The sequence below is a fragment of the Synchiropus splendidus genome, chromosome 15 (assembly GCF_027744825.2).
Source record: "Synchiropus splendidus isolate RoL2022-P1 chromosome 15, RoL_Sspl_1.0, whole genome shotgun sequence".
Classification (NCBI taxonomy): domain Eukaryota; kingdom Metazoa; phylum Chordata; class Actinopteri; order Syngnathiformes; family Callionymidae; genus Synchiropus; species Synchiropus splendidus.
In genome coordinates, this window is record NC_071348.1 from 14,774,386 (window position 1) to 14,796,940 (window position 22,555).

A 22,555-nucleotide genomic window follows, 5' to 3' on the forward strand; every position below is an offset into this window, starting at 1 on the left:
TGTTTCAGTGAAAGAGAAGCCATAGGATGAAGTGTTCACAATAACTCTTCAGTCACATCTGAGTGACATGCAACACACTCAGACACCAGGAAGTATAATCAACTGGTCTACAGATGACGGTCGTGGTCAGACTGAGCAGAACACTGCCAAAACATTTTCCTTTCAACCAAGCAGCTGCTTGGTTAGATGGCTTTTTCATACTGCTTTCCTTAGTAACAACAGCAAGGTGACAATTGTTAAAGAGGGTTTTGTCTGTGATAATGAATTGCAGCACAAGACGAGCCTTTGATATTAATCACGTTTATTTGGTCAAATACACAAAAGACATTGGGTCCAACAAATCTCTCATTTTAGATAAAGACGGGGGAAAAAAGCTTGTAAATCGAGCAAAAGAAGATGATTGTGACCAATTCATTGTAACAGGAAGCATAGCTCAGTTTGGCCAAATTGGGATGGACTGGCATGAAGGCCGTTAGGTTAAAAAGAGAGAAACGCATTTGCCTCTGCCAGTTGTAATTCAATTTCAGACCTGTGGTCAGCAACAGAATCAGCTAGAAGATGCACAATCAAAAATATCTAAGTCGAGGCAGGACAAATACAGAGGGAGGTTACAGCTCAGTGATGACAGGATTCGAGCAATGACAGCCGACATTCAGAAACAATCAGTTTCTCCGACATTAGTTCAGCGGGGGCGCTACTGTGACAGAAACGAAGAAAGGTGAGACGAATTTATCAAAAACGAGGACTCTTGCCTTGTAATGGTGGCAATACTGAAGTGAAATCACAGCTATTTTTCTACGAAAGGTGGCGAAAACAAAAAGAGAACATCTTTAACCGCTCTTAACAAATGAACATCCCTCTTCTTCTCAACAGCTTGTTCCCGAATGCAGCTCTTCCTCACGTACTCACAGGCTACCTTCGTTTAAATACAAATTTTAACTGTGGCAACTAGGTCATCAGTCTTAAAGTATAAAAAAATTGTCAACCCAAATCCTGGAACTATTATTACACACATTTGCGAAAAAAGTGGGGCATACTCTTACAACACTCGGCTATATCCTCACTACAGCTCGTCCTCAAGGACTAGATGTAAACCTTCCCAAAGCCTCTGGTGCCAACTGTGAGTCAAAGCTGTTATAAGTGGTCTCATATTATGACGCATAAGTTCATTTTCCCAAACAGTTTGCCCTCTCTGACCCTCATGAAGTGATGCCAAGTTGGATTTGGAAAGGGGATATAGCCAAACCACCCACCCCATCTCTGTCTTGTCTTTACCAGAAATCTCTGCGGTGATATGCATCTGGATCGCAGTATTTGGTAACCACCACCCGATTGGCAAACTTCCTTCCTGTGAGGCCTTGCATGGCTTTCTGGGAGTCGAACACCGACATGAACTCCACAAAAATCTACAAGCAGAAGAGACGAGTTACGAACAGTTCAGATGACTGGCTGAAAATAATGTTCCCTACCTTTCCAGTGCCCGGCACCTCGAGGCCGTCCACGGGTCGTGGGATCTCAATGCTTTTCACTTGACCGTACTTGCTGCACTCTTCCCTGACATCCTCCACAATTTCCTCATATTCTTCATCATCAAGCAGCTCTTCTGGAGCCACCATGTTCATCAGGCACAGCACCTCAGTAGGCAGACCGCCCATCTGGGTGACTGCGCTGTTAAGACCCGGCACCTGCAGCGTCACTGGGGTCTGGTTTATAGTAGTCTGTGGAAGAGGAGAGAGTAGTCAGTAGCTGGTTTGGCAAGAAGATTGCTCAGTTTTTAGACAGATTTTAATGTCACCATGAAATGTATGAATTACTGACTAAAGAGTATAAAAGGTTTTGGGAATATACGCAGGGCAGCGGTCTTCTCCAGCACCCATTCACTGACATTTAAGGAAGTTTTTTCACATTCACTAGACCGTGCCAATTTTTCTGTGGACTAAAAAGGAAACCAGTTTTTCAGAAATTTGCAGAGGCAGATGTGCTATGAAAAGTAATTCACATTGATGACTGAGGTAATTGAGTCTCAACACAACTTCGGTTTCCTTCGCAGCTTGTGGAAACTTACCAAAGTGGCGTTCTTGGATCCCACACTGGCTCTTTGCACTAGAAGCTTCTTGTCTCCCAGCTGCATGCCATTCAGGCCAGCAATAGCCTAAACAGGAGAGGGGAAAAAAAGATTTGGATGAAAAAAATAAAATAAAAAATCAACCAATTCAACATTACATTTGAGATATTTGAGAAGTCATTTTGTGATTGTCAAGATACCTGATCATTTAGGTTGACATCAACATATTCACAAAAAGCATATCCTTTAGAAAGGCCGGTGGCACTGTCCTTCACCAGGTTAAAGGCCTTCAGGGGCCCGAATGACGTCAGTAGCTCTTTGACCTAAAAAAAAAAAGAAAAAAAAACAAGACAGTGGTGAAGCGTCACTTCAAAAGTAACTTTAGATTTCTTCACTGACCTGGTCATCATTTAGGTAATTGGGCAGGCCACCGATAAAGAGCTTGTGAGCAGAATCGGGCACAACAGTGGACACCACACCTAAAAGGGGGGACAGAAAGGATCCGGGGAGAATTTAGGCCAGCAGACTGAACGAGCTCCCATGGAGGTTGAGTTAATATGTGATGAATTATGCCAACAATACTTAGGGTTAAAAACCATTAATTGGCTGTATACCAGGCACATAGACACTGGGATTCTCGCTCATGCCCGGCAGTGGCTGGTAATCATGGGGACGACGGATCTTTAGACTCTGGCCTTGAAAAATGATGCCATCAAATGCCATTGCCTGTGTTGTTTCGTCAACTGAACGAAACTGTTAATAAAATTGACATGTTATTAATACAATGTATTCTTCCACAGCAAAAAAGACATTAAATAGTGTCTCCAGTTACCTCAAGGAAGGCAAAATTCTTATCCTGGTTTATCTGAACTGCAAGAACAGGGTTTCCAGGAGCCTGAGTTAGACCACCCAAACGCATCTGAGCATTGAAGAAGTCCATCATTGACTCCTGTGAAAGAACGGCAGTAACGCAAATTGGGACCATTAACATTGAATTAAAACAGGTTGCATGCAACACAGTCGAGTTTCCCCACCTCTGTGATACCAAAGGGAATGTTTCCCACATAAAGTCGACGAGCCTGCCTCGTCATCTGACTGCCCACAACAGGCACAGGGGTGGGTGTAACAGCCAGACCATCTGGAGTCATGGTCGGCAGAAGAGCAGTCGCAGGAATCTGGCCAGCAGCTGTTGCACAAAGCAAATGTAATTGTCATATTGAGTTTTCAGAAACATAGACAGAATCCTGTCTGCATCTATTCAAAACTATCTGACCTTGCATGGCTTTGTACTGCATGGGGGTGATGTGCTCAAAGCCAGGTGGGGGAACATCCCAGTACTTCTTCACCTTCTTCTTCTTTTCACGATGCGGAGAGCGGCTGTGGTTGGTTAGGGGAATTTAGATGGAAACATAGTTTAATTAGACAAAAGAGAATTTCCCATGTATTAAAAACCTGACTTTGAGGTCAGTGATCTTTCACATCTTCAAGCTTGTCTTGATCAATGATAAGATTATCCGTGTCATAGAAGTTGGTAGCAGTAGCAAAGAGAACAAGTAATCTTATGAAAGCATAAGCACTGAAATTGCATTCAACGTCATATGAACCAATAATGCATACACCAGGTTTGTGTTGGGTTGCTACATTACCTTCCAGTATTGTCCTGGGGGAAGCTGGCCGGTGAGCTGAAATTATATTGGAATGCATTAACATCTCACATGAGGACATTCACCAATAATTAAGTCCATAACAACAAACTAACGGCGCTAACTCGAAAATAGACGAGGGATAATTGCAAACCGTTCAAGAGACAAACTATAAAAACACTGCAGGTGTCCCACATTTGCTTATTCTGTCTATTATTGGAACGATTAAGTCAGAAACAAGAGTGAAACATGATGTGAAGCTTACTACACAATGAAGGGATGTTTAACACTAAATGACAGAATCCTAACTGTAACAAGACACAAAGAATCATTGGCCAGATCTGAAACTCACAATGTTTCCGCAGAAGAGCTGAAAGGACAAAACTAACTAACCTTCGTCTGTGCCTGCGGTCCTTACTGTCACCACGGCGGTCCCTGCTGCGTCTGTCCCTCTCTCTGCTCCTCCTCTTCCTATCTCTGCTTCTGCTGCGAGATGCAGAACGGCGGTGATGTCGGTTCTCCTTGTCCCTTTCAGCTGTAGGAACAACTATTATGTACATCACCTGAGTCAGATCAATTGTGATGATGGGAGATTGCATGTTTGATGACCAGTAACATTGGCAGTACATTTCACAGATAACTACATACAAATACAATTTCAAAAGACACATAAGTATGAATAATTTTACTTGTCCTGGTCAGCCAGATGTTAAAAGTGCTGGTGTACACAGAGCATACAACCACAAACATAATGAGCCTCTACTGCGAAATTCACATACAGTCGTGTTAAAGGACTGAGCCAGAGTACTGATCGGAGCATCCCTACTTAACTATGATATTTTTTTAGAGAAAGTAAGTTCAAAATAACGTATTACTTATATTAAGAAAATCATGAGACCATTCGTTAGTTTCAAATAACGTAAATATACGTAAAAATTCAACTGATATGTGAATGAGCAAAACCGTTCGTTAGAAAGGATTTACCTCAAACAAACATAAGTAAACGTGATTGTACTAAACAGGAAATTTTCCGTGTAAAGCTCTGTATAACTTGAACGAAAAATTAAAATAAAAAAAACAAAAACAAGTCAATGCACGCAGATCAAGGATACACATATAAAGACTTTGGGAAGTGCCACGATGGCCCTACATGTGCAGATGTTACCTGGTCTGAGTGGTGAATGCAGCAAAATCACATATGTTAAACATTTGCACAAACCTCCGCCGAATAGACCTAATGACTTAAACCCTCAAAACAAATATATTTACCTTGTTTGTTTTCCGACAGCTGCCTCTCAAATTCATCGAAGTCCGACATGTTTCACTTGTGAGCTACAACTGCGTTGATCAGGCGGCGGTGGCTAGCTGATGCTAACAACAATGTCAACCACGCTCCCCAAAAAACTTACGGCCAACAAAAACAACTATGGCGATCGATACGAAGTGAAACGCAAATTCAACCAAGCAACAAATTGCAGCTTGGAGTCTGAGTGACTTATGGAAAGAAAGCGCGCCCAATTAATTAGAAAACGTGTTTCCGAGGATTAGCCAGCTACAGTTAGCAGCGGAGAGGGCCTTCTCCTCACACCGCTAGCTTGTCTGCTACCCTGGTGAGTGCGACGCACCTACTCCAAATACACCCAGTAAAGGGTGAGCTCATCCACCAAACGAGTTTGTACGTTTTTAACGACGCAATGCACGTAAACAAACGCGTTTAGGCGAGCTGTAACAACAAAGGACTTAGCATGCCCGCTTTTTTGCGTCGTCTCTCAGCTACACCGCGACACCGGAAGTTGATGAACGACAGCTTTCCGGTCACTCTGTCCCGGATAGAAAGCGCGCTCTAGAGCAACGTGAGCGCGCCCATGTAGGCGGTTTCATTCCATTTGGATTATATCTGATAACCTCATCAAAACTGAATTCAGACGTGAAGCCAACCGTGAAGCCAGGGTGAAATATATCGACTTTCATTACTCCGAAGTGGATATGAGGACTGCTCAACGTGTACTGGTTAAACACACCGAAATAGCTCCGAGACACCGAGATGCTAGACAAATGCACGCATGCAAATGAAGTGAAGATGCATACAAACTCTCTACGTCTATGGCTGCGTGTATAAGTGATTTCAGAATGTGATCGGGTTCTTCAAACTGCAATGGATAAGAGGAAAAAGTCGCACATTATTATTACAATATTATGTCACACGTAACAGCTTCAAAATTGGGTTTAGCTCTATCCCACGACAATGGGTGTAAACTGCTTAAAAAATAAAATAAAAGGAGAATAAGATGCAATAAACGACACATGAAATGTGTGAATAAATACACAGGCAAAAATGGATAAAGTGGCGAATCTCCACAAAGCACTAAATAGTACTCCTTTATGGTACTGAATGTTCAAATCATATTTTTCACCCAATTAAAATCCCAACATTTGGACAGCCACACATGGAAATGACAACCCCCAAAGACAAGTGATTATCACCTTATTTATTTCAGAATCAGAAAAAAAAAACTGAAACAAATCAAATTCACAGCATTAGAATTTTTGAGGTCACAGGCACATAAAACATCTTTTTTTTTTTTAGAAAATGTTTAATCACATTAGTTGACATAAGTTAGGCTTCAAGATAAAATTAAAATAATTAAAATTAATGTTAGAACAATACAACTAAAACAGCATTAACATAACAATTTAACATTAGTTAGGCCAGTCGTTTATGTATTGCTCTACTTTCCATATTTGCAGATTATTTCCTTGGCAAGTCCAATGTAGGCTGTCATGGCATCCTCCTTCGACATTCCTGCAAACAAGACGGATCAAGAAGACCACAGCACAAAACTGACATACGGTTAATATTATTATTCTTGTTGTTATTACTATTATTGCTAATAACAACAATAATAATAAAAACATAAAGCATGATCTCCATCTAAGTCCAGCAGTATTCTAAATAAATGTTTTTCTGAGTAATGATAACAAAGAAAAAAGTGTTTCCCTGGTAAGACAGGAACACTTTTAGTAAGCAATTACCTTTTCTTGAGTTCCATGCATCCCATTTGGCCTTCCCTTTCAAATCCAGCATGCCTGGTCTATCTGAAGGAACAAAATCATTCAGGCATTAAAATACAATTAGTGTATGAAATACATTTTAGAACTTGCACAATCCTTACCAGTGTTGACGTCCCCAACAGTTGCCTGTTTATAAAGACCATACAGGTCCAGCAGCTCCTGATCTGTGGGCCTTGAGTTGACATTTTTCACATCCTCAGCAATCTTCTCAAACTCTGCCTGTGGATGGAAGAGCAGACAGCTGCTTTAAAGGGGAAATGAGTGGTTTTCCTCTCTTTATGGAGCACAAATCCCACTGCTATTTATCTAGCTACTGTATCACATTCATTGCAACAACAGCTCGACCGTGTGTCTCTGTTGAGCTAGCTACCCACTAAGTGCTCATTTGATTTCGTAAGTTTGGCCAAGAGTAAACAAAGGGCCTTTGTTGAGAAACTGTTGCTATAGTAGAATGGTCTATTTAACATGGATCTAGGGCATTGAACATCAAAATGGCAGTGGTATGTTTCACACCAAAACCGTATACAAATTGGTCTTTTGCAACACAACACTGCGATGACAATAATTTCGTCTTAATCTAAATAAACCTTGCAGCGTTCTGATATGTGATGATCAAAATGGACGACTCAATGTACACTGCATACAAATCGACACAGTCCCACTTCACCCGTTATGACTAGTTCTAGACAAGAAAAGCTGTAGATCATTACCAACTGAGACATTTTCAAGGTATGCAGCTCAGACGGATTTATTTCCACTAACGGAGACGGATCTTCTTACAGCTGTGCTGCTGAGCAAGAAGGCAGGATGTCGCAGAGGGGGGAGAGGGCGGTGCAGGGAGCTAGGCAGGCGCTGATTGGCTGGAGGTGCAGCAACGCTTTTGTGTCACTCATTTTACAGAATTTCACGATCGACGTGTCTACGATTAACCAGTATATTGTGATGACACAGCTAGTGGTCAGGCGTTGACATGTTAATAATACGGACGCTATACTGAGTATATAAATGGCTTGTAAACCAATGCACACAGCCCATGCACATTATATGTGAGGTTGAATTCAAGTTTTTATTTTTAGGGGGTTATAGCCAGGATGAGACGAGATAAGAAAGATTGACATGTATTTCCAATCAGACTTGTTATTATAGTTATATATAGTTATTATTAGTATACCATGATCACAATAATCCTGTGGTTGTTCACCATTACAGCAAGATAATTGTTTATTTTCTTATGGAAATGAACACTAAATTGGTAGAAAATGCTATGTTAAACAGCAATAACAATAACAAAAACAATAATAAAAGAAGATATGATAGCCTTTACATTTAATGTAACTATTTTTTATGGTTAATATTTTTGATGTCATTCGAAGCTCGTTATATTATTAATTTGTAATTTACATCGGCTGCCACAACACGTCCATCTGTAACTGATGTTGATATAAACGTCGTCCTGTTTTTACTTTCATATCGTAATGCTTGTAAGCTGCATACTGTGGTTATTGACATCGTGTAATTCACTTCAGTTTACCAAGCTTAGGAGTCGATTCACTTGTCGACCGCTAGGCGGCGATATCTGTTTCCGTTTAAATACAGCGAAATGGCGGAAGCCTATCACTCGTGTGCAGGATAAACAGGACAGTACTGCGAAGGTACAGGTAAAACGTTTCTTTTTTTTTTTTTCGGCTGACCGACACGGTCGACTGTCTAGTAGTTATTCAGTGGATCTTTATCATTGTCTGCTATAAACGAATATATTAAATATCGAGGGGTGGATGCAAATATTTGGTCTACTGGTGAGTACGACTGGCCCAAAGTCTTGTTTCATTTGTCACATAGTCTAGTTTCAACAGTTTGTGAATAGTTTATTTCATTAACTTCTATGGACTAAGTCAGCCTTGATTTTTTTTTCTTTGTCAACATTAAAGCTCTTGTGTGATTTCAGGGAAAATGGCTACACCCGGTAAACAAGCTAAAATGGAAAGGAAACGGCTGACTTCAGCTAAGACCTCCTTCACATCCCCCTTCACTCCACAGTGGAGAACACTTCCTCAAGAAGACATGCATTTTATTCTCAAAACGTTGACAGAAAAGTTCAAAACCACCGGTCTGGAGAAGAAGGAGGTGAAGGTTAGACAACAGAGAAAGAGAAGCAAGGGCCAAGCGCCTTCGACACCAGTAGAGGTTCACGAAATGTGCCAGGACCTGCCTAAAGAGCAGACACCGCCTCAAAATGGCTGGACAAACGTGGTGGCGAGAAGACAACTGGCTATTGGAATAAATGAGGTCACCAAAGCTCTGGAGAGAAACAAACTCAAACTGGTGTTTGTGTGCAAGTCTGTCAGGCCAAAGCACATGATTAGTCATCTGATACCATTGAGTGCCACCAGAGGCGTCCCAGCTTGCCAGGTGCCCCGACTAAGTCAGAGCATTTCTGAGCCACTGGGCTTAAAAAGTGTTCTGGCACTGGGAATTCTGGAATGTGCATCCCAAGAGGAGGAGATCTTCACTGACATCGTGGCAGCCATCACACCCAGAATACCTCCACTGAATGTCTCATGGGTTCAGGAGGTGACACCTAAGCCCGTAGTGAACTTGGTGGATGAAGCTGAAGGGACTGGACAGAAAAGGAAGCGAGAGAGTGACCTGAAAATAAACACCTCTTGCACATTGCAACCTCTCACAGTGAAAAGAATAATTGCAAATCCAGAGAAGAAGAAGAAGAAGAAGAAGAAGAAAGTTAATTAGAACTCTTAGAACTTTGACATCAGTTACTGCCACCCTTATTTCTTAATGCCTTGAAAGATGCAGGAGATCAACATCTGCAGTTTTCAAAAAGAAATGACACCATGTCAACATTGTCTCAATTCCACACAGTCTGGTTTTCTTAAATGGCATTTCTCTGTTGTATTTGAAGATTTCCCCTTCAAATGTCAAAAGTCTGCTGTGGACAAGGTTTGAACAAATGAATTTATTGAATCACATATTCATGCTGGTACCTGTATAGCTGAATGTTAAACACCATTTGCATGTGGTCTTCGCTAGAGGCTGCTGGTAGCAACTGGGCTCGTTCGCAGTTTTGGAATAAAAATCTGAATTTTCAATTTGAGTTACTTCTCTATAGCCTTGAAGCCTTGAACAATTTTCATAAGGCATGTACATCAGGATGAGGCCACTAAATGCTGCCACTAACATCTATGTGAAAAATTGAAAACAGTAAACGTACATGCTGAAATTCCATTCAAGGGTGCAAGCTACAAGCTTTGGCTGTGTGGGTGCTGCTGACTTGATGCTACTAATCCTTCCAGTGGACTTAATTTGAATCTCTCTGATCTGTACAGAGAAGAGAGTCACACAAAATCACATCTAACAAGATTGGTCGACCAGATCCTTTGAGACTAGTGAGAGGAACATTCAGAGAGGGAGGTTCATCGTGTGTAAATCCATTCAATGGGATGCTTTGACATTGCCAGTGAGTTTGGAAGATAGAAGGGCTGAGAAATAATGAGAAACATAATGGAAGATAAATATACACTGAAACTAAATTGGTTAATTGTTTGTTCTGCAATGATTCCCTGATTAAAATGCTATACGGTGTTGTGCTCAATTGTACTTGGGTAGATTTTCATTTTTTAAGTCTGTACAGCAATAGAATAGTTGTCAGTCTGCAGCTCATTTTCCGCTTTACAAAGGCATTGAAACACAAAGCTGCCATGAAAGTACAATGACATTACAAAACATACAGTTCCTTTAAAATGTTAAAACATGTTCACACAAGTGAAATCCAGTGCAAAGTTGAATTCTTATAAATGTTGATGACAAGTCATGAAGAATACGGAAAACCAGGTTAACTGAAGTAACAGTGCTTCCCTGTCAGCATGTGACACTCTGCAGGAGGGACTTCGCTCAAATATTTGAGCTTGGTGCTTTCTGTGCCTGGACATCAGTCACCAGAGTGAGGAGCCGCCTCCAGGCGGCCACCTCATCCTCCCACCAAGTAGTCCTGGGCCTGGAGATGTGACGTCAAAACTGGTCCCTCACCCGCACACCAGTGGGCAGCAGTTGAACCTGCAGCATTTAGGCCCCTACCAGGTTTGTGCCTGCCAAGTCTGAGTGGTAACCCGGCTTCTGCTCCTACTCAGGCCTGGTTCAGCCCGCAGCCCAAGTCCTGGCAGACATTTCAGTCTCCTGTCATTGTTCACCTGCAAATTTGTTGACAGGCCCAGTCTGCTGTGATGATGCAATTCTGTACTGACAACTTGCAGCTCACGGGCCTCCAAGGCCACAGCTGCTGTGTCCCTTCAGCAGCCTGGCCTGCCTTGGTACGGATTCTGAAGTTTGTGGGCCATGGGGATCAGGGTCACCGGTCCCAGACCATGGCCTGGCCTGGCTTTAAGAGGGCGCAGTCTGAGGTGTTCTTCGAGCAGCACCAGGACGTACATGCATCCCGTCAACCTTTGCCTCAGGTTAATACGAGAAAGCAAAGACTCTCCATGCATTCGTAGAACCTGGGTTGGTCAGGTTCCATTTAGACAAGGCCCAACACGTGTCAGAAAACCTGTGGTTTCACTTACTAACCTTCTTATATAATGTAAACAGCAATGAACAAAGTAGATCATGAGCCCGCCCACAACTTTGCATGGTTAAGTGAACATGATAAAGATAGACGATATTGTGCTTCTTTCGTTGCAATACATTCTTCAGACAAACCAAAAAAGGTACTTTGTAATGTAGAAGACATCAACCCTGCTTAGGAGGGAACCAAACCACAATACAACACATGAGGCAGCTTTAAATTCACAAAGCAATGGAAAAAAACATTATGAAGGATTGCACCAGTCTGTTGAGTTATACACAAAAGAACACCTCAGAATGTAAAATTGCATGTTCCAAGTGGAAGCCTAAACGAAGAACAAATAAAAAATCCACATGAAAAATTTGATTGAAGTGATTCCATATTATTTCTACAGAACTGGACTGGAGAGGCAAGCAAACAGGGCAAGTGTGTTCATTAGTTCCACACATATTTGAACACATTGAGCACATGAATCAGGGGAGAAGCACATCCTATAAAACATGAAACAAGCACAGCTTGAAAGGCTCCAGCTTATTCTGCCAATACATAAATATGTATTCTCACAATTACATCCCATTCTTTAACTCCACTTTTCAGGAGTGTCGTTGAAGAGTTAGTCTTTTCCTTAATGAAGTTTTTGGTTAAAAACAGCCCATAGAGGAGATGCGGAATACGCAGCAAACTGGACAGGAAGTCTCTATTTAACAGCACTCAGCTCTATCTATATGCAGTGGTACATGGGATTTCAATCACACAGCTCCACAGACATTTGCTCAGAATTTAACCAGGGATCACAATTTATCCAACAAGAAAATACATGGCTGATATTTGCCCAAAAATGAAAAAAAAACATGATTTAAGATAAAAAATGTGGTTGCCTATTTCCCGAAACCCCAAATTGGGAGCCTTTGATGCAGTAAAAGAAAATGTAGAATATCCATTGTCATGAATAACAATAATAAATTGCCAAGTTAGCAACCAGATTGAACATCTAAGCATTTCATCAACTTATGTCAATCATCAGATGCAAGTTAAAAGTTCAGAACACCTTTATAAAAATAAGTTCTGGGATTTTTTTGAGGAGGTGGTAAATTACATTTCCAGTTCATGAGATCACAATCTTGGAGGTTTACATGCATCAACAAAACACAGCACTTAGCTGACAAAGGAGGAAAACTGCGTTGAATGAAAAATGTTTCGGTTCGGCATGGTATTTTTTGAAGAACAAGGATTTTTACCTTTTGCTTTGCTAAAAAAATAACGAAGTAAAATTAATCTCACCCCAATCATACAATGAATGAATGATGCACTGATCACACACATCCGGACATATGTTGAAATGAACTAATACGCTCTACTGCTGCCGAGTGTGAAGAGCTTGTGAGTTCCTTGTAATGAAAGCTGAGCCAGAAGATCAAAACAAGGTTCTCGGTATCAAGGCATCCCCTTTTCATGATTTTTGTATGGAACGTAAGTGTGTGTGTATGTACCTGTAGAGGATGACTTCACATTCAAGATGTGGATGGTGAGCCGTCACCTCCTGGTGAGCTGGCTATTGATCTTCATGACATAACAAAAGCTGCATGGGTTCAACTACTGGTAGTCAGTTTGAATTTACTGAAGCTATTCTCATTGTAGTTCAGCCAGGGCTTCTGGAGAGTCTAGGATCGGCGAAGAGCTCTTCCCATCCATGAGAAAACCTGCTCTGGCAAGAGCAGCTACTGAAGCACCAGGCCAACCTGAAAGACAAGATACAAGCAATTGTGGCTTTTCATTGATATCAATTTCTTGTTCATTAAGAGAAAAATGTGATTTCAGACCCATGTCAAATCTACCGTCTAGTACAGGGGTCATCAACCTGCGGCTCCGGAGCCACACGCAGCTCTTTCATCCTTAGATCACGGCTCTCTGTGGTTTGGGAAAATAAGGGGCTTTTCACACAGCACACTCTGTCTCCAGACAAAGTGCATTCGGCTCTCAAGTCCGACATGTGAATGTAAACAAGTTAAATTTGCAGACACTGTGTGCAGAGGTTCAGCAGCAAAAGTCCCATTAGCCAGGTAAAATAAATATTCAGGCAGTTATTTTGCAAATATTTATTTTCATTGTTCAATGAAATAGTGCTGTTATTTCCATTGAAATTCAGGTCATGGCTCAGCTACAGGCTCAAAATGCCCAAAGGATGACGGCTCATTAATTTAAGTTGAGCTTTTTAATTCATTTGAAAGAGACCTGAATCTATGCGATTTTTTTTGTAAGAGTTCAAAATGTGTTGGATGGACTGCATGGATTTCATAAGCAACACACACTCTCACCTTATCAGGGTCCATGGAGGGGCATTTCCAGTTGTAGAGGTAATACTGCAGATTTCCATCTCCTATGCCGAACTTAAGCTTCTCCAGAAAGACTTTATTCTCCATAAGATCCAAGGCATTGAACACATCAAAACCTTTCTGTTGAAAACACACGTTAATTGCATTAAAGAAGTTCAAAATAAGCATTTGATTCATCCTTAACTCATCCAAAGAGGTCAAATGAGCATATGGTGTTGTAATGTCATAAAGTATACCTGTCTTGCCAGGATCAACGCATCATTCACTAAGTCCAGTAAAGGGGTTTGAGTATGTACATTGTAGAAGGAGTAAGCAGCCTTCAAGCTCCTGTGGAGAGGATGGTGCATCACAGTGGACGGCAGAGTGTAAAAACTAGCAAAGTCCGTCAATCTGCCATCATTTCCCTGAGGAAGAAAAAAAGCTTTCAGTAACTAATCCACAAACTGGAGGGCAAAAAGAATTAGAAAATTAAACCAGATGGTGTCTACCTCAACTACATATGTGTCGATAATGTTCTCCTGCGGTAAGAACCAGTGAGACACCTCCTCCTCACTCATAGAAGGAGCCAGATTAAATCGCTTCAGGTATTTCTGCAGCAGCTCAGTGACTTGGCAGATGTCACGCTTCTCCATCAACCTTAAACCTGAGGTCTTGGTGCTCTAGACCAGAGAGAATGAGTAAAGTTGTCAACCCTTCGGTACAATGGGAACATGGCAGGAACTTACATCAGGTAATCTGTAGAGCTTCATGGTTCTTTGCAGTGTCATGTTTCTGCTCAAGTGGGAAAACTTGACTTCCACGAGCTTTCGAGGATTCAAAGAGCGATGCCAATACCTGTCAAAGCAAGACATTCATAAATAAATAATGCATCCTTTTCTTCTTCATAGGTCAGGATACTGTGAGAAAATTTTTACTTTGGTCATCATTTTCTCACTTAAAATCCCAGGCTCATAATCCACTTATAGTTTTTCTGTTCTAGTCACTAACTTTGATTCATGACAGCATTTTCCTCCATGGTAAAATCATCTACTACACTAAATAATTAATGCTGAAAGTTCCAAAGGAATTTTAAATCATCAGTTTTGCATTGTTTGATTGTTCATTCATCATCAAGTTTTGTTGTCCTTAGGACACATTTCAATTCTAATAAAGAATTTAGGGGTAACATAGAACTTTCTTTAATTTAGTTTCTTTAAATTATTGCAAATTTGGCACATAAGAAATTCAATGTAAACTGGGAAATAACTAAATAATAACAAATTCTTAGGGATACACATGACTACGGACCTCTAGGGACGTTTTTCAGGTAAACTATCAGTTAGGGATGGGACAAAAAAATGTACAAAAACATGTATAATGATAAATGCCGTCATTTCACAATAACTACATTTTTCAATCTATTCCATGTGTTGTACACACTACAGTCTCTCTTGAAACTGTTTTATGATGAAACATATTGGTGGACTTTGTCTCTCTCTCTGTTTAATTATAATAGCTAAGTTAAGATGAGAAATTCAATGTTTGGCATCTCTTGTAGGACCAGCTCATGTCAGACTGACACAACTGACACAGCTTTATTTAGGGGATGAATTTCCTAGATGGTGTTGAAGAAATATTAGAAAGAAACTGTCAGTCCTTTGTTTAGTGTGATGAAAAATATTTTACAATTCTCACTCCTAAAATGGTTGTTTTTAATTGGCAAGATTGAAGATTTCACTAATACTTTGACTGAATCAGAATTTGTTGCATTAGCGCCTCCTGTGAGAGTGTGTACAATAAGTTATCGCCCATCCCTATGATCAGCCAATATTTTCAAGTATAAAAGCTGATTTACACAGATTGAACTTGGTCCCCTTTATGCACCTGAATGGGAGTACAGATGAATGTGCTACCACACCTATTTTCCCTTTTAGCAACCTACCTATCCAGGTTAGTGAAAATCTATTTTGGTAGTCCAAATAAACAACAAATTATTTTTTTAAAATCACGTTGTATCATGTAAGATTTCATTACAGCTGTAGTGAAAATACTGTACATGCAATTAGGAATAGGCAACAAGAAGAGGATTCGATTTTTTGTGTATTACATTTTTAATATTACCTGCATGTGGATACTGGTTTAGGCAGTACCACTCCTGCTGTGTAAACAGCCTGAAATATTCCTTCCAGATTTACCCGTCGAGTGATCTCTCGGATGAGAACTGGAGCGACCCTCTTTGAACGCAGCTTCTTATGAACACAAAGAAAGTTGATTTCGACCATCTTCTTCAATCTGAAGCAAACAACAGCAACACTCTCAGTCAGCTGATGATAACAGATCAGTTTTCTCACACTTCACAATTACTGTGACCTGTGTTGTTTTATTATATCTAATAAAACCAAGTCAGAAAAGAATGCATTGACAAGAGGGCATGACTCCTGCTGATATGAACAGACACTTGCTGAAAAACATATGCTGATTATAGTCCCACTGCCGACATTAATAATAATACAAGTAATAATGTGAGTTGACACAAATAAGTTGGAGAGTACCTGTCATAAATACGAACTGTTGCAGGAATCGCACTGATGAATCCAACCAGCTTCTTGTTGGAGGAGACTCTCACACCACAGTGCCACTGAGGTAACCAGCCTGGTGGGCGAAGAGCCCTTTAGTAAATAAGAAAGATAGAAATAAATGTTTACAATCATTTATTTAGGAAAAAAGAACTTGTGACAACTTACCATTTTAGAAAATTAGGGGAATAATCAAATCTGAACATATTATCGTCATCTTCTACATAGTTCTCATTTAACAGTGTGTATAGCTCCTTCAGCTGAAAGAGAAAAACTCTCAATTTAATTTGAGCATATTTTCATAGTCCATGTCAAAAGGAAACTTACAACATCCGCATTGCTGAGATCCATAGTGTCCCACATAAAACCTTGAGGTAATGAATACGGCTCCTGCCGGATATTCTCTTTGTCAGCCTCGATTGGCCCATGATCAGTCACCACCTCATCTGGACAGAAAAACAGAGATGGAAAGTTAGGGATATTGTGAGGTCCTCGTTATTTAAACAAACAATAAAATTGGAACTTTTTATTTCCTTTAACAGTTGCAAGGTTTGTGTAATTCATTTAAAAAAGGGACTTTTGGGAGTGATTTAGTTGAGAAGAAAAGAAGCAAAAAAAAAAGAAGTGTATTGGCATCAGATGGCAGGAGAAGACATGCTGAGCAATACGCCAAGGTCAAAATGGTCCCCAGCGTTCGCTTTGATGGAGGAGGCGCAACAGCCTGGCTAGTAGGGATGGGTCATCAGTTATTGCACAGTATATACCGCCGAAAACAATCTCCTCAATGACAATTCTGCATCTAACGATAAATTCGATAAACATGTGGCTCACTCGCTGCAGTGGACTTGCACATGTGAACATGACAAGACCACGCAGCACTCTCCAGCTCCGTGATGATTGACAGCCGACACTGGTGTGTGACAGTTCTGGAGTCTTGTGTGAGTCTCTGGATCCTTGTTTACTTTATTAGATGGAGTGGTCCTAATAGGTTTCCTGACACGGTCCACTGGCTTGGTTCATATGAACACATGCAGTTCTCCTGCTGCGGTGGTGTTAATGTAATAATGTAATAGTTGGATATTGGACGGACCTCCGCTCCGGTATTTGCGGCGGCGTCCTCTTCCGTGTCCCCATTAGGGTTCACTGATCGCGGACACACGCTCACAGGCAGCGCTAACGCTACTACCCGGCATCAGTTATGGACCATCAACAAATTCTAAAATAGTCAAAGTATTAGTGAAATCTTAAATAAGGCAATGAAAAAACACTATTTTAGGAGAGAAAATTGTGAAAAGGTTTTCCATCACACAAGACAACTGACTTCGTGTAAAGTTGTGTTTCGAGAATAGAATATGACTAAATGATCATTTATTCACATTATTTCTAATATTTCTTCAATAGCATTTAGAAAATGTGTCCAGACTGGTCCAGAGCTAACTTAACTGTTAAGAGACATGAGATACGGCAGACAGACGGATCAATTTAACCCATAAACAAAGCTGGCAGAGCAGTCTGTTAGACACGGGTTCTACAAGAGATGTGTAGCATTGAATTTTTTATCTGTATACTATTATATTTAAACATTAACAAATAATGATGTTGAAGACAAACTCCACTAATATGTTTCATCATAGAACAGTTTCAAAAGAGACTGTGTCCAACACATGGAATAGAATGAAATGCATTTATCGTGATAATTATAGTTATCGTTGAAATTCCAACATTTTGCGTCTTCATTTTTTTGTCCGTATCGCCCATCCCTACTGACTAGGCATCACCGGTCAGTGCAAAACAGAGTTGGAGACTGTAGTTGACTCAGTCACAGCATATTATTACCTCAGAGACATCATAACGCTCACCGTTAGAATATGCACCACCACATTGTGCCAGAATTCTCACAGCTCAACTTGATGAAGTCGGAGTACCTCATATGGTATGGCCAGCAATGTCCCCTGACCTGACTTCCTTAGAATACAGAATACATAACAATAAAAATTACACTTACTTAACTTGGGTACCGGCTGTGTGTCCCAGAACTGGTACTTGTGCTTGACAGCATCATCAACACTTTTTGTGGGACCCTGACAGGAGAGCAGTTCCATGGCCCTTTGGATATCTTGAAGCTTTTGAATGGGCAAGCCTGGATTCTGCACACAATACATGAGATACATTCATATTAGAGGGCCATATTGTACATAATGGACAGTTTAATGTTAACACAAGGTCAGCAAATATTTTTTCATATTTTTTTATTTCGCCGCACTTCGATCAACGACAATCTTTAATGCAATGGATAGCTATAGCACTGAGAAGTGTCCACAGTGTTTGGATCACATCAACAAACACCAAGATACTAAAAATCAGCAACAATGACTTTTATTCCAATGCTAATTAAGTTTGAACAGAACAGAGCAACTCTGCTCCCTATCTCTGGAACTCATTACCACCCAAACTCAGGAATGTAGAGCCTTTACCCTTTTCAAATCACAACTCAAAACTCAACTGTTCAAAACTGCCTACTGCACCTAATGTCATTTTCTCTCCACATTCTCTGCTGTTTTATTAACTAGATATATTATTATTAACAAAATGCATTATTATCATACATATGAGGTAAAACATTAACCTGTGTAACAGTTGGAACACTCTTTTCCTGTCGGTTTCGTCAACCTCATAATGCATATAATGGTTGTAGAGGTCCAAGAGAATCAAGCACTATTGGAAAGGTGGAAGGAATACACACTTGAAGTGGTTAGTTGCTTATGGTACCGCTGAGCCGCAGACCAGTGAGGGCAACCATAATGAACCGTGTCCACTTTAATGAGTTCTGACCACTGAAATCCAGGGATACCTTACAAGAGCCGTAGCTTTTGCTGTGAATACTTTGCAGATGGCCAAAATATTAGAGCATGTCATTTAAATCAATGCCCTCTGCATAAGTTCCAACTTCCCACATTACTGTTTTGTCTATCTTTTAATGAAGTTAGAGCCTAAAGTCTGAGTTGGAGTGTCTGACTATAAATGGGTACAGTTTAGTAAGAATACCAGCCAGTTTACAGCCTTTTCGAATGTGCTTTACTCCAGTCTAATGCTGGCACAGGCCACAGTGACAATGATGTGATAAATGCTTCCATGTTCAGCTAAAGGGTGCACAAGTTCTTTGTTCTGCAACTGCCTTATCTCTGCCAGATAACACATGCCGTCATCAACATGTAGACAATGTATATGAATGCATTCACAAGTGCATGAATGCACAATGAACTTTTTTAATTGTATTGTATGTGGATCAGCCCAGAAGACGGAATATGTTCTGCTGTTCTGGGATCACACCGTCTCTGCTTTCGCTCGGTGACACTCAGCTGCGAGTCTGTGACATGTTGTGTTCTGATGGCATATAGCTGAGGTCTTCTGTCTGAGTTCTGGTCATCTGGAACCAGAGAAACCTGGCTTTAGGGGGCTGGACCGGATCCTAACACGTGAAAAAACCTGACCACTGCCTCTCACCCTTTGGGATGGGCCTCAATGAATGAATAATGTCAGAGAGCCTTTTTGACATGTTGGGAACACAAGTGGCCGATCTTGACGGCTGAACATCCCACCTTGATCTCCTGAGAATCGGACGCAGAGTCCGACTTGGCTCCACCCGAGCTCGGCTTCTCTTTCTTACGTTTCTGCTTTTTCTTCTTTCTCTTGGCCCCTAGGTCACCTCCCGGACTCCTGCATGAACATAGAATTTGACGGGACCTTATAAAGAGCTGTCCTCTTGATAGAATGGGGAATATACCGTTAGCTACCATAGCAACCAATGACAGCGAAGCTAACAGGGCTAGCTAATGGGTTGACTGAACACCAGCTTATTTTGACGTCGCATTCCGCCAATTTTTGCAGTATATCCTGAAGTGAAATATTTGGTAAACAGTGAATAAATACGTTTTTGGCAAAGGTGTGCAAAATGCATTTTCGCTAAGGCCGTGTAGACAGAAGTCTACCAGTGCAAGTGGGCTGGCTAACTGCGCTAGCGTCCAAACACGGCTCGGACAGGAAATATTGCTCCAGTGTTCCCGTCCGGAGCGGACAGCTTCATGCGCACCCTTGCATGTTCTCATTCTCCTCTTCGTTGTCGCCGTCTATCCCGCAGGTGTCGTGGTCATCCAACTCCAGGCTCTGCTGACTGGCCGCGGACTCACTGTCCTCCGCCATCATAAAAATGTTAAGTAAAATAGTCAGCAGCCTGAGAGAGCAGCGAGCGAGGATGGAAAAACAAAAGATGAACAAGCGGAAACAGCACCACCTCGAGATGAGGTGAGATGCTTCAAACTGTCGGGACGAGACATACAAGAGCTGAGCGTTCATATGATAAGTTTCACACAGCTCCCACAAAGATATATATATATATATATATATATATATATATATATATAATATTGAAATCTTCTACTAAATTAGATTCTTTTAATGAGCAATGCTCATTTTAACAGTCTGTCAAAATGGCAATAAAACGCATTGAAAAAATACCTTGGAATAAGGTGCCTTTACAGTATATCATTATAAAGTATCTCCGAAGACAGTGAGGAGGTGGATGGAGGAGGCTCAGGAATCATTACATGAGTGCTTTGAAGTCACGGACTGGGAGGCACTCCGTGAGCCAAATGAACTGGACTCACAGAGTGCATTACTGGCTACATAAACCTTTGTGTGGACTCCATCGTCCCAGCTGCGACTGTCAAATGCTACCAAAACAATAGGCCATGGGTCACAAAGAACATAAAAATCATTCTGAATGAGAAGAAAAAGGTTTTTAGGGATGCAATAAAGAGGAGGTGAGAAGGATCACCTGAAGTTGAAGATTAGAGAGGCTATGGAGGTGTACATGAAAAAGCTGGAGGGGAAACTCCAGCCAAACAACATCAAAGAAGTCTGGAGTGGGATGAGGACCATCACTCGTCTTGGGCCATCCAACAACAGGGGAGCTGGGGGCAGTGTGGAGCAGGCAAACAAACTAAATCGGTTCTTTAACAGATTCGATATTTCACCACAGCCTGCTAACACCTCTGCTGCCTGCCCTCTATCGCCACCTTGTCCACACCCTCCTCCCCATGGCCTTGTCTTCCGTCATTCAGCAACCACCAACCTGGCCCTTTGACCCCTCCTCCGCCCGTCACCTCCACCTCCACCCCCAGTTCTATAGTGAACATCACAGCTGAGGCGGTCAGAAGAAAACTGGGGAAGCTTCATCCAGGCAAAGCTGCAGAACATTATTATCACTCCAGTATGTCTTGAGCTTGAGTCTGAGCTTGCAGAGGGTTCCTGTGTTGTGGAAGACGTCGTGCCTTGTTCCTGTACCGAAAAGCCCGTGTCCTGCTGGCTCAAAGGACTACAGGCCTGTGGGTCTGACTTCCCACATAATGAAGACTCTGGAGAGACTTGTCTTGGACCAGCTATGACTCTGGGTGGAACCACATATAGACCCCCTACAGTTTGCCTACCAGCCCAGAGTTGTCATCTACCAGCTTAACAGGGCCCCACAAGGGACTGTTCTTTTTCCCTTTCTCTTCACCCTTTACACCATGGACTTCAGCTACTGCACTGAGACCTATAACCTTCAAAATTCTTGGATGACTCTGCGGTAGTTGGATGTATTAGTAAGGATGACAAGACTGAATACAGGGGTGTTGTGGACAATCTGGACCAAGGTACCAGTGACCCCAGTTGTCATAATAAACTCAACTGGAAGAAAAACACTGACACCCTCTACAGGAAGGGCCAGAGCCATCTTTATTTTTTGAGGCGGCTGAGGCCCTTCAATATCTGCAGGACAATGCTCAGAATGTTCTATGAGTCTGTGGTATCCTCTATGCTGTGGTCCATTGGGGCAGCATGCTAAGGGTGGTGGACGCCAACTGACTGAACAAACTGATCCTCAGGAACGCAGACGCTGTGGGACTGAGGCTGGACTCACTGACTGAGGTGTCAGAGAGGAGAGTGATTCACAAAGTGAAGGACATCCTGGACTGTGTGTCCAACCCACTTCACAATGTCATGATTATGCAACAGAGTTCTTTCAGCACCAGACTTATTACACCACGATGCACCACAGAGCGTCACAGAAAATGTTTCCCACCTGTGCCCATTAAACTGTACTACTCCTCCCTCTGAGTGTCAGCTAATGTCCCTGGACTTATGTGCAATAACTCCTTCAGTGAAATAACCTGCTTTTGTGAATACACTGTTAATACTGTCTAGATAGTTCCCTTTTATTTCGCGCTTAGTTGTATATATTATCTTTATTTTTATACAGGAATACACCATAA

General features: G+C 41.4%; 4 protein-coding genes across 10 annotated transcripts; 1 reads left to right on the top strand and 3 right to left on the bottom strand.

Moving 5' to 3' along the window:
* Positions 1-284: 284 nt before the first annotated feature.
* On the bottom strand, positions 285-5,522 carry u2af2a (U2 small nuclear RNA auxiliary factor 2a). Of its 4 annotated transcripts, none has more exons than XM_053887502.1 (12): positions 4,978-5,522; positions 4,102-4,243; positions 3,712-3,747; positions 3,339-3,442; positions 3,100-3,251; positions 2,898-3,014; positions 2,680-2,818; positions 2,465-2,544; positions 2,266-2,388; positions 2,066-2,152; positions 1,470-1,718; positions 285-1,406 (listed from the first exon to the last, which is right to left on the bottom strand). In XM_053887502.1, the coding sequence occupies exons 1-12, from the start codon at positions 5,024-5,026 to the stop codon at positions 1,272-1,274; spliced, it is 1,413 nt and encodes a 470-aa protein (XP_053743477.1). In that variant the 5' UTR covers positions 5,027-5,522; the 3' UTR covers positions 285-1,271. The 4 variants fall into 4 exon arrangements, with proteins under 4 accessions (XP_053743477.1, XP_053743475.1, XP_053743476.1 ...); XM_053887500.1 differs by having other exon boundaries at positions 2,662-2,818; XM_053887501.1 differs by having other exon boundaries at positions 4,102-4,255.
* A 379-nt stretch (positions 5,523-5,901) lies between these two features.
* Positions 5,902-7,630, bottom strand: acbd7 (acyl-CoA binding domain containing 7). 2 transcript variants are annotated; one of them, XM_053888261.1, is made up of 4 exons: positions 7,491-7,630; positions 6,882-6,999; positions 6,742-6,804; positions 5,902-6,549 (listed from the first exon to the last, which is right to left on the bottom strand). In XM_053888261.1, exons 1-4 carry the CDS (start codon positions 7,500-7,502, stop codon positions 6,488-6,490), a joined length of 255 nt encoding a protein of 84 aa, XP_053744236.1. In that variant the 5' UTR covers positions 7,503-7,630; the 3' UTR covers positions 5,902-6,487. The 2 variants fall into 2 exon arrangements, with proteins under 2 accessions (XP_053744236.1, XP_053744235.1); XM_053888260.1 differs by having other exon boundaries at positions 5,956-6,511.
* Positions 7,631-8,089: 459 nt separating this feature from the next.
* Positions 8,090-20,503, bottom strand: nmt2 (N-myristoyltransferase 2). Its single transcript, XM_053888256.1, has 12 exons — positions 20,335-20,503; positions 19,844-19,961; positions 18,250-18,391; positions 16,572-16,690; positions 16,413-16,504; positions 16,221-16,337; positions 15,790-15,960; positions 14,415-14,523; positions 14,178-14,348; positions 13,926-14,093; positions 13,672-13,809; positions 8,090-13,095 (listed from the first exon to the last, which is right to left on the bottom strand). Exons 1-12 carry the CDS (start codon positions 20,445-20,447, stop codon positions 13,075-13,077), a joined length of 1,479 nt encoding a protein of 492 aa, XP_053744231.1. The 5' UTR covers positions 20,448-20,503; the 3' UTR covers positions 8,090-13,074.
* Positions 8,361-11,631, top strand: rpp38 (ribonuclease P/MRP 38 subunit). Of its 3 annotated transcripts, none has more exons than XM_053888259.1 (2): positions 8,361-8,432; positions 8,726-11,631. In XM_053888259.1, the coding sequence occupies exon 2, from the start codon at positions 8,731-8,733 to the stop codon at positions 9,526-9,528; it is 798 nt and encodes a 265-aa protein (XP_053744234.1). In that variant the 5' UTR covers positions 8,361-8,432; positions 8,726-8,730; the 3' UTR covers positions 9,529-11,631. The 3 variants fall into 3 exon arrangements, with proteins under 3 accessions (XP_053744234.1, XP_053744232.1, XP_053744233.1); XM_053888257.1 differs by having other exon boundaries at positions 8,365-8,438; XM_053888258.1 differs by having other exon boundaries at positions 8,432-8,576.
* Positions 20,504-22,555: the final 2,052 nt, after the last annotated feature.

Excerpts from the sequence above, each read along its gene's own strand:
- u2af2a (XM_053887499.1), bottom strand. The coding sequence starts at position 5,026 with ATGTCGGACTTCGATGAATTTGAGAGGCAGCTGTCGGAAAACAAACAA. Across the intron at positions 4,256-4,977 it reads GCTGTCGGAAAACAAACAAG|TTGTTCCTACAGCTGAAAGG; the intron begins GTAAATATATTT and ends TGTACATAATAG. Across the intron at positions 2,153-2,265 it reads ATGTCAACCTAAATGATCAG|GCTATTGCTGGCCTGAATGG; the intron begins GTATCTTGACAA and ends TCTCCTGTTTAG.
- acbd7 (XM_053888260.1), bottom strand. Across the intron at positions 6,805-6,881 it reads TGTTGGGGACGTCAACACTG|ATAGACCAGGCATGCTGGAT; the intron begins GTAAGGATTGTG and ends TTGTTCCTTCAG. Across the intron at positions 6,512-6,741 it reads TGCATGGAACTCAAGAAAAG|GAATGTCGAAGGAGGATGCC; the intron begins GTAATTGCTTAC and ends TCTTGTTTGCAG.
- rpp38 (XM_053888259.1), top strand. The coding sequence starts at position 8,731 with ATGGCTACACCCGGTAAACAAGCTAAAATGGAAAGGAAACGGCTGACT.
- nmt2 (XM_053888256.1), bottom strand. The coding sequence starts at position 20,447 with ATGATGGCGGAGGACAGTGAGTCCGCGGCCAGTCAGCAGAGCCTGGAG. Across the intron at positions 18,392-19,843 it reads CCGATTCTCAGGAGATCAAG|AATCCAGGCTTGCCCATTCA; the intron begins GTGGGATGTTCA and ends TATTGTGTGCAG. Across the intron at positions 16,338-16,412 it reads TCCCCTAATTTTCTAAAATG|GGCTCTTCGCCCACCAGGCT; the intron begins GTAAGTTGTCAC and ends TATTTACTAAAG.